The 10662-nt window shown below is 45.5% G+C and overlaps 1 protein-coding gene across 1 annotated transcript; it reads left to right on the forward strand.

Moving 5' to 3' along the window:
• Nucleotides 1-262: 262 nt before the first annotated feature.
• LOC148015846 (auxin transporter-like protein 3) lies at nucleotides 263-6353 on the forward strand. The gene is made up of 8 exons (XM_087664875.1): nucleotides 263-1682; nucleotides 2234-2419; nucleotides 2573-2685; nucleotides 3674-3857; nucleotides 4032-4129; nucleotides 4414-4621; nucleotides 5028-5285; nucleotides 5535-6353. The coding sequence occupies exons 1-8, from the start codon at nucleotides 1491-1493 to the stop codon at nucleotides 5769-5771; spliced, it is 1476 nt and encodes a 491-aa protein (XP_087521001.1). The 5' UTR covers nucleotides 263-1490; the 3' UTR covers nucleotides 5772-6353.
• The last annotated feature ends 4309 nt before the right edge of the window (nucleotides 6354-10662 follow it).

Here is a 10662-nt window from a genome sequence, read left to right on the forward strand (position 1 = left end):
CCATCGACCCCACTCCATTCATATTCATATTATATTAACTTGGGTTACCTCATAAGTCACCCCGCTCGATGGAAATAAGCACCCCTCCCCTCACGCTCGTATAGCCTCGACAGTAGTGATTACAACTCCATCGATGATCTCTCCTTTCTTTTCGATTCTCTCTCCGCCTCTGGAGTCTGGACTCTGCCCCCCCCCCCCCCGCCCCACTACTCTCTCTCTCTCTCTCTCTCTCTCTCTCTCCCCGCATGCGCGTGTTCTCTCGTGCGGCTTTCCTTTTCTTCTCTCGAGTCTCGACCCGGCCCATCGAGACCTCTGAAATTCAACAATAAAACTGGTATGCGGAGCTGGACACCTCAACCGAGGAGAAAAGACGAGACACAGAGAGAGACAGAGAGAGAGCCATCAGCCATGGACTTATGAGAGCCAGCTCCCCATTCGATACAGTTTCTGTCTCTCGGCAGGCAAGCGCCAGCTTATAGGCTAGACGTCGATGTTACTGAGATAGCGTATTTATTCGCGGGGGACAAAGAGGAGAGGAGCGAGGGATCAACAGAGACCCAGATAGAGATAGAGAGACTAGAGAGAGTGAGAGTGACTCAACGTCTTATCGTGGGCTAGTAAAAAACAAGTGCGCTTATATTAAGGCCTTGTAATTCCATCGTTTGATGCGCACAACGCCAGAGAGATCGATTCCCTTCCCACAAGGCTTTCAGATCATTGAGGCCCTTAGACGAAGAAGAAAGTAGGTAGTGGTAGCAAGCGTGAGAGACAGAGAGAGCGCGCGCGCGCGGAAGTTAGAGAGTCTAGAGAGACAGAGAGAAAGGAGGCGTGCGTATGCTTATTCTCCTCTCCGACTCATCTCATTCAGCAGTCAGCAGGTGCAGCAGAAAGGCAGAAACAGTACTACTTCTCTGTCTGAAGACTCTGAACATGCTCTCTCATTTCACACACACACACACTCTCTCTCTCTCTCTCCCCTCTCTCACACACGAGTGACTGATCTCTCCGTCATCGTTGGGTCCGTGTTTTTGGGATCAACTGGCCCGATTTTACTAGTGAGAATATTTTTCTATTCATCTCTCTCTCTCTCCCTCTCTCTCTCGTGAAGCTGTATCTGTAAGTAGTGGTACTAGAGTGGTTGATCCTGGGCATAATATCCAGCCCCCCCTTGCTTGCATGCAGGCATCCTTTTCGCCTTGCCCCCCCTCTCTCTCTCTCTCTGGTCGTCGTCGTTGTAGCCGTTTTTCCCCGCAAATCTTTCCCTTTGACTCTTTGAACTACCACCCTCTTCCGCCACCCAGAAAAAAAAGATTCATTTCCTTCTAATACTATCTATCCATTAGTATTCCTCTCCCTCTTTCTCTCTAGTCAAGATTTGATAGCTGTGCAGCTTCGTAGCTGTTTCTGCTCTTGTTGCAGAAGCTAGTCTCTCCGATCTGAGAAAGTTAATTGTTTAAGCATTAAAACAGAGGCAATATTAAAAGCCGCTCATGCCCCCCGTCATTATGGGAGCTCACAAGCTGGAGGCAGAGCAGGCTATGGTAGGCAACTACACAGAGATGGAGCTGGATAGGCAAGAGCAGGATGGGCTCGTTGATACCTCCTTCAAGACACAACTCAAGGCATTCCTGTGGGATGGAGGCTCAGTCTATGATGCCTGGTTCAGCTGTGCATCCAATCAGGTATTTGGACGCCCAAATCAGGGCTAATGTGTTATACAGCAGACCATGCGTGCGTGCATGCGTGCCACGCACGCCCGTGTGTCTGGTGTGCGTGTGTTCGACAAAAGAACAAAATAATGTGTGTACCGGGTGAACATGTAAGCTTATCCATGTAAGCAACCATGCAACTGTACGAATATGCCTTCGTTAGTCTCCTCTTGCATTAATGCTCCTACTCTTACTAGATTGAGTGTATATGTCATGATATTTGTGTGGTGAGTTAGATCTCCTCCATCTAAGCAATAATGATGCTTCATCCTAGCCGTGCTTAGCTTCACAGTTCGATAAATCTTTATAGCCGTTCCATGGATCTCAGTGCTCATTCCAAAATATGCCGTCAATGCACTGTAGTATGCTTTTATCGTTTTGTGACTTGTCCATCATATCTTCTCTCACTTAGTCCAGAATCACAAGAGTCAGGAAACAATTATTGAATTATTACACGAAAAGCTTTAAACCACTGTAAGGTTCTCAAGTAGAATGCTGATATACTTCGATGTTTTGCCATGCAGGTTGCACAAGTTCTCTTAACACTTCCCTACTCCTTCTCGCAACTGGGTTTCGTGTCAGGCATTCTCTTTCAAATGTTCTATGGATTGCTTGGGAGCTGGACAGCATATTTGATCAGCTGCCTTTATGTAGAGTACAGATCTCGCAAGGAAAAAGAGAACGTAAACTTTAAAAATCATGTTATCCAGGTAACCAAATGAATGACACCTACATGAATTTAGCAGAACAAAGTACTCTCCCGTGCTTACACTCTGTATGTGGTGAATAGTATACCATCCTCTGTAATATTCTTTGGGTCAGTGCTCAACATATAATGAATGGTCTATACTTAATAATGGCAGTGGTTTGAGGTGCTGGATGGACTTTTGGGGCCATACTGGAAGGCTATTGGACTTGCCTTCAATTGCACATTTCTACTCTTTGGATCAGTTATCCAACTTATTGGATGTGGAAGGTAAAGTCTGTACCTTATACATATATTTCTTTCTATGTATGCTTTAGGGAAGGCAATCACATCAGCCGAACTGTTTTCTCATGCTGTCACAACTATATTACGGACTCGGTGTTCTATTATATCTTAATGTTCTGGACCCTAGCCTGGAACCCGTGAATATCATACAGGCAACTTTATTTGTAAAACAACTTCAGTATGAAATTATTTGCGTGCTTGGTAAACGTGCTGCTGGGAAGGAGGATTTTTATTTAAGTCAACCACGAGAATGAAATTAGAATTTATCTTCCCCTCTCTGCACAACCTTTCAAAATGTCATGATTTACTCAAAGCAGCTTACAGGTAGCTCTGATCTTCTTCATGCTTACCTTTGAAGCTGGCTAGGCATCTTGAATCCTCATGCTTACTTTTGAAGAAGATAAAGGTTTAGTGTTTCTTGGAAAACAGCCACTTTGCATTTCGACCGATCGATACGTAGAATAGGAAATCTCACAAACAATCGACCGTCCACTTTCATCAAAACCAGTGTTCACAAAAAACATTTTCGGCAACGGATACAAGAACGTTTAACCCGAAGTTTTAAAGGGATTTTGGAATCAAAGTTCACGTATTTTGCCATTTTTATAATTACTAAAATTCCTGTAAAGCTCAAGCCGTAGGACCTTCCTCTTCCTCTTGAAATGATTTTGAAGGCTCTTGAAAATTTTTTGCAATTCATTTTTCATGAGGTCTCGTTTCTCCGCGAGTAGTGATCAAAATATAACGCTACAATTCTACATCCAAAACCTTTAGCTTTTGGGCAATTCCGTAGACTTTATTTATATTGCTTCCCAATTCGTGCTTGCTTTAATCTCATTTGAGTTTGCTAACTTTGATCTTTCCCTCTCAGCTATGATCTGGCACAGCTTTGCAGTATAATGATATTGCTCACATGAACTATTTGCTTTTTTGGTTTTCTGTGGGGTGATTCACCGTGATTGTCCAAACTCAGCAATATCTATTACATCAACGATCACCTGGATAAACGCACCTGGACGTACATATTCGGAGCCTGCTGCGCTTTGACTGTATTTATCCCAACCTTCCACAACTATCGCATCTGGTCTTTTCTGGGCCTGGCTATGACAACCTACACTGCATGGTATTTGACGATAGCTGCCCTTGTGCATGGACAGGTATGCCATATTGTGGTAGTTTACGATCGATACATATTAGTGCATATTAGTGACATTTTTAGTCCGCGTACAACATTATAGTATTGATAACTGGATTCCTTGAGCAATGCATTGAAGAGACGTCAGGGAGCTAAGTAGCAGACATGGTCTAACTCGATCAATGTCTGTCAACAGGTACCAAATGTACAGCATTCAGCTCCCAATAAAATGGTGCTCTACTTTACTGGGGCCACAAATATCCTCTACACCTTCGGAGGACATGCAGTGACAGTGTATGATTTGCTTTTAATTTCCATTGCCTGAATTGAAATTGCAACACTGAATTGAATAACGCCTTTGTATTAAAGCCCTCGGTGATCCATACACGAAGATATGAATCAGTTGACCCTATATGTATATATATTTTGTGTCCATGTCTTTAGCTGATGTGTTGTGCTCTAATCGCCTATCTGCAACTCAGAATATGGCCGTTGTAGAGAGATCTTGCTTGCATCCATGTGGTGTTAGCGAATGGCAAAATTCGTGATGATCTAACTGGTTGCTTGTGATGTTGCAGAGAAATCATGCATGCCATGTGGAAGCCTCGAAAGTTTAAATGGGTCTATCTGGTAGCCACACTGTATGTGTTCACATTGACTTTGCCTTCTGCCACCTGTGTGTACTGGGCTTTTGGGGACCTGCTGCTGGATCATTCCAATGCTTTTGCTTTGCTGCCCAGAACTGGTTTCCGCGACTTTGCCGTGGTTCTGATGTTGATTCATCAAGTAAGCTGGCTAACTCACAAGCTCTGCAAGCTGGGAATATATATTAGACCTAACACAGGCCAAAATTTATTCATCATAAAGCTTTCACAGGAAGTCTTAGATGAATTTTCACTATAATTCCCACCTTGTGAATTATGACAGCATCATGAGCCTCTGCGAGGGAGGAACTACATACCTAGTTAGGTGTGATTGGGGGTAGGGGGCTACCAGCCTATGTGGTTCCTCCCTCGCAGAGGCTCATGATGTTGAACATTATAGGAAAATGCAAGGGAAAGAGCCCCTTTCCTCACATGAATTGTTACTGATATTAAGAGCTATAATCTTTGCAGTTAGCTTAGAGTTGTTGACTGTGCTGCTGTTCATTATGACACTAATTTGCTTGTGTATGTCATGATGCTGCGTGTAGTTCATAACGTTTGGATTTGCTTGCACCCCTCTATATTTTGTGTGGGAGAAAGTCACTGGTTTTCATACATCCCGGAGCATATTTGTCCGGGCCTTGGTGCGGATACCGGTCGTTCTACCCATATGGTTCTTGGCAATCATCTTTCCTTTCTTTGGGCCCATCAACTCTGCAGTTGGTGCCCTGCTGGTTACCTTCACTGTCTATATCATACCAGCTGCAGCACACATGGCTACTTACCGCACGACCTTTGCCCGTGAGGTAATTGGTTCCTCATGCATGTCTCACCCATATTATTATTAGTATGCTACCTCATATAGCTCTTTGTTGGCTCTTGCGTAAAGTAAATTGCTTTAAAGTCTGTCCATGAATTGAATTTGTATTATGCTCGGGCATGCACTTCATTTATTTCAGTTTTATGTAATGTGCATACACTTTCAGAATGGATGGTAGTTGCACTGTATATTGACATGTCTAAGGTGGCATTTCATTCCTCTTTATTATATGCAGAATGCTGTAGAGAAGCCTCCTCCCTTGATCAGGAGCTGGGTAGCTATATATCTCCTCAACATGTTTGTGGTAGGATGGACTCTGGTCGTCGGATTCGGGTTCGGCGGTTGGGCCAGCATAACAAACTTTGTCCACCAGATTGACTCCTTTGGACTGTTTGCCAAGTGCTATCAGTGCCCACCAGCGAAGGCAGCTACGAATGTGACAGCCCCTCCACACAAACCTAAATCACCCTGAATACTACGTTACCAAACTGTAGGCTTCCCTAACAAACCATTAATTCCGGAAGATCACGTAACGTAAGTTTGCTATAATTAAGCACTGGTCAGGATTAACGTCGTGCCTCTGGTGGGGTGCTCTTCACCATACCATCGAAGAAGGCAAATATTCACACAAATGTTTTCCCCTGGCGTTACAAGTAGGCGGCCATCCTTTCAATACATCACTGCCAAAGCGAAGTTATTAACCACAGTGCGTGCTGCTACACATGCTTCCTCCTTATCACAATTTCAAGGCCCCTCTTATATAATCCCAATTACAGGGAGCAGGAGTACTCATTTTGTTGTCCAAACTTAGTGCTATTGTACACTACGCGTCTTTGTTCGCAACAAAGCCCCTTCTCCAGAAACGACCACAAAGGAGTCAAGTCATTGCAATACGAAAATCCCTCGTTCAGAAAAACAAATTGTTATTCGGAAATTCATGGGATTTATACGATAGTGGGCTGCAAATGCCACAGCCGATCTTAAATACGAGTTCTTAAGGAATGTTAGCTGTGAGGGTGGTGCACAATATTATAATAATAATTCGGATTCAAATATTGTGTTCTACAATGCAATAAATATGTATTAATTTAAAAAGTTTAAGTAAAAGATTATAGCATCTAATGATGCGGTTGTCTCACACCATAGTGCTTAATTTCTTAGCAAAAAGTGTATACATCCTGTTTTTAGACTTGGTATACTTAAGAATAGCTACACAACCATTAGCTGAGAACATACAATCAGTAAGCATCTTCCAATGAACTCTACCAAACACTAAGTCATTCCTTCTCAACCCTAAAATTTTTCCTCTCCGTCTTTGGTACCAATCCCAAAGCCTTCTCCACCAAGGCTGGGTCTAACCGGACGTGTACCTGCTTTGCATTTTCTCCTCTGCCCACTGTTACAATACCACATTCTTGATCTAGGTTGTATGTTCTAAGGAACTCCACGCACTTCAGGTGGTCCGGCTCCTATGAGAACTTTTCGAGATACTTCGTGAGGTTGCATTATTCAACCACCCTCCTGTCTGCTTCCTCCATGGCCACCACGACTTCTATGTTGTGGATGGTTCGGAAATTGAGCTAGCTAAAGGTGCGGTTCTCTAGATGGATGCGGTATTGCTCCCTTTCCTCGTCTGTGAATGGGAGTCGATGGGCGCGATCTTGCTGCGACATTTTACGCTCCTGCCATAAATCATAACTTTCATTATTACTTTTCACCTATCAATTCGTTGATTCTTGGAAAAGAAAAACTCTATGCTTTTTGAATGAATTCATTAGGAAGCCATGTAGATTTTCCTTTTTAAACTTGGACTTTTTGCCCTTTACTTCAAAGTTTTCCTGCCCATTTTCCTACCCCGTCCGTTTTTTCATACTACATGTTTATGCTTTTTGCTAATTTTACTTTGATTTATCCCCTTTGATTCATTTCTCATCTGATTCATTCCACCTTACCCCCTCCCCTTCCATCTTGAAAAGAATCCTTCCTAGGATTGAGGGTCAAAAGGTTAAGGGCTTTCGGCATGTTGGGATGGGAGTTACTTGTGAAGGAGCCAAGTATAGAAATTTCGATTGTATTTCAGTTGAGCTGTGTGGTCCAAATCAAAGGGTCGAATTCTTATGTGTGTGATGTATGTGAGAACATCTGTGAGGAAGTTACCAAAGGCGACCCGACTCTCAATGTGGAGTTCTTCCTCTGTTAAGAGGCACTCAAGGTAGGGAGACCCCTTGATGTGCTCGTCCATGGGTCGGCCTTGAAGAGTGGTTAACACTCTACGAGGTGGGCGCGACATAAGTGGGATCATACTCGGCTGTGTTGATGGTGCGGCGCTACTCAGCGTTGGTCATTATGCGACATCCTTCAACTTCCCATTGCAACCTAAGAGCGTATCACTACCTCAAGAAAGGTAATCCAGTATCAGCGAGGTGTGATAACTGTGCGATTTCTTGGTCAGTGATAGCAGAAGTGGTTCGTGGATCGTATGACGTGATGAGGTGCTGTTTGATGGCTTGCTCCTTGGAGATCTCGCTGTGAATCAACTCAGCAGCGGAGCGAGAAGCTTTTGCAAATGCAAACTCAAAGGTCTCCCAAGAGCAAGGCATATTGCGCACTTCTGTTGCAAAGGGTTCTTCCAATAGACCTAAGTCCAAGCACTCATAGCTGAGGGCTAGCGACACGAAGGTGCATTGAGTCATTTAATGCATTCCACCACGTCATCCCTGGTGTCCTCCGCAAGGTTAGTGGCTAGCGCTAGAAAGCATTTTCGTTCATAGGAGGGCGTAAGGTCGACGGGTGGCCGAGGTTTGCTAGAACTAGAGGCCTTGACAATACATAGTTGCGGTTGGGAGTTTCCTTGAGCTTGCAGTTGGGCTATTTGGAATATGGGTGGATTAGGGTCAGCTACAATAGATGGACTGTTGCAATCAGCTTTGCGTTGGGGAGTCAGATTGACTTGGTCGGATGATGCCTCCTGTGACGGTGGCTGTTGCTTGGGCTGATAGGTTTGTGCGACTCTCTTGGGCCAAAGCGTAGATGAGTCGGATGGTTGGGGCTCTGGAGAGCACTATGGCTTATGGTTTTGAGGTGTTGTGGGACGTGGGCTGATCAAGCTTGAGGGTAGCGTATGAATAGTGCCTTTGGCCATGGGGACCTTTTGGGATCCCCGGTGTCCTCCGCAAGGTCAGTGGCTAGCGCTAGAAAGGATTTTCGTTCATAGGAGGGCGTAAGGCCGATGGGTGGCCGAGGTTTGCTAGAACTAGAGGCCTTGACAATACATAGTTGCAGTTGGGAGTTTCCTTGAGCCTGCAGTTAGGCTGTTCGGAATATGGGTGGATTAGGGTCAGCCACAATAGATGGAGTGCTGCAGCCAGCTTTGCGTTGGGGAGTCAGATTGACTTGGTCGGATGACGCCTCCTGTGACGGTGTGGCTGTTGCTTGGGCCGATAGGTTTGTGCGACTCTCTTGGGCCGAAGCGTAGATGAGTCGGATGGTTGGGGCTCTGGAGAGCACTGTGGCTTATGGTTTTGAGGTGTTGTGGGACGTGGGCTGATCAAGCTTGAGGATGGCATATGAATAGTGCCTTTGGCCATAGGGACCTTAGGGATCCACAGCCAGGTATTTCCCTCGTAATAGCCTTGCGCATGCAAGAGGGCTTTAGGGACCCATCTTTGCTTGATCACGCGACGCTTCCTGTGATTGCGTCTTGGTTTCCTAGGTTTAGAGTTCTGGGTCTTATGAGGATAAGAGCGTCGACTCCTAGGCGATTGTTGCGGCTATTTAGGTACCCACTGGAAGCGAGGCTGTTGGGCCTTAGCTTTGGCTGCTGCGGGTTGCGGTTTATGGAAGTTGGGGAGTGGTGGCCTCGCACTACCCCCCTCCTTAGTCTTGTTGTCAGATGCTTCTATCGGTGGCTTTTCGGATGGTGATGGTGTCGCGCAGCCCTTGCTGAAAGCTGTGACAATGCGCACGTTGCCTATTGCTAGGTGGATGCGCTGTGACTCATAATCAACATTGCAGTGAGTCTGCTTTTTGAAGGTTTGCCCCAGCAGTGACTCCGTGCTTGCGTAAGTAGCACTTGGCAATACGTAAAAAAGCATTGGAACAGTCTCAGACTCGATAGAAACGACGACTCTGCACTTGCCGAGAAGTGCGTATGAGTGGGCCCCATATGGGTTTAATTTGGCGGTTGTGGGTTGAAGTAGTGGTTTTCCAAGTTGGAACCAATGACTGTGGGTTAAGACGTTGAAGTCAGCTCCCTCGTCGATCAAGGCGTTGAAAGCGCATGTTTGCTTGGCAGTGACCGTGATACGGAGGTAAGCGGATTCTACGGCTTCTTCCTCCCCTTCGTTGATTTCAGTGATCATAGCTACTCGTACTTTGACCGGCGGTTCTGACAATGGTGGCTCATGCAAAGGATGCGTGGGAGGGTAGTACTTCTTAACACGACTGCCCCCATTGAAGAAGCCAATTCCCTCACCGTCTAGTGTCTCAAGCTCGACATTGCCGGTTCGACTGATTGCACAAACCTTGAAGGGTCCGAGACCTCTGAATTTCATTTTTTGCCTATGCCCCTTGATCAAGTAAAGGGGCACTAAGTCACCCTGTTCGAACTCGCGCTGCTTGACATGCTTATCGAACCAGCATTTACATCGGGCCTTCTCACAGATAAGCGCGTGGGTGGCTAGGAGACGAGTCTCTAACAGGCGTTCAAGCTCGACCAGGCATTGCATCCATGCCTCCTTTCCTTCCCATCGTTCTTGAAGTGCTATTCTCATGCTAGGAATGAAGAATTCTAATGGTAGAATTGCCTCAGTTCCATAGGTCAGCCTAAAGGGGGTTTGGCCGACAGTCATTTTATAAGCTGTGCGGTAGGCCCACAAGGCTGCCATCAGCTTGTTTTCCCAATCGCTGCGTGAGACTCAGACTACTTTAGTCACGACATTGATAATAATCTTATTAGTTGATTCTGCCTGGCCATTCACCTGAGGGTAGTATGGTGAGGATTTGTGATGGATAATGAGAAAGGTGGACAGGAGATGTGCTATCACTTCGCTGATGAAGTGCGTGCCTTGGTCACTAACCAATTGAACGATGGGGCAGCCGAAGCGCGAGATCACTTGCTCCAATAAGAACTTGGCAGTCGTCCTCGCGTCGTTTTTTCGTGTGGCTTTTGCCTTTGCCCATTTTGTGAGGTAATCCGTGGCCACAATGATATACTTGGCTTGTGAGTACTGCGCCGCAAGACTGATGGGCCCTATGAAGTCGATTCTCCATTTTTCAAAGGGTTGGCAAGCAATAATTGGGATCAACTCCATTTGATCTTTACGAATCGAGACTTTTGTCTGTTGGCACTCGTCACAATGCTT

The sequence above is a fragment of the Lygodium microphyllum genome, chromosome 23 (assembly GCF_053477565.2).
Source record: "Lygodium microphyllum isolate KBCC chromosome 23, Lygodium_microphyllum_v1.1.10, whole genome shotgun sequence".
NCBI classification, from domain to species: Eukaryota; Viridiplantae; Streptophyta; class Polypodiopsida; order Schizaeales; family Lygodiaceae; genus Lygodium; species Lygodium microphyllum.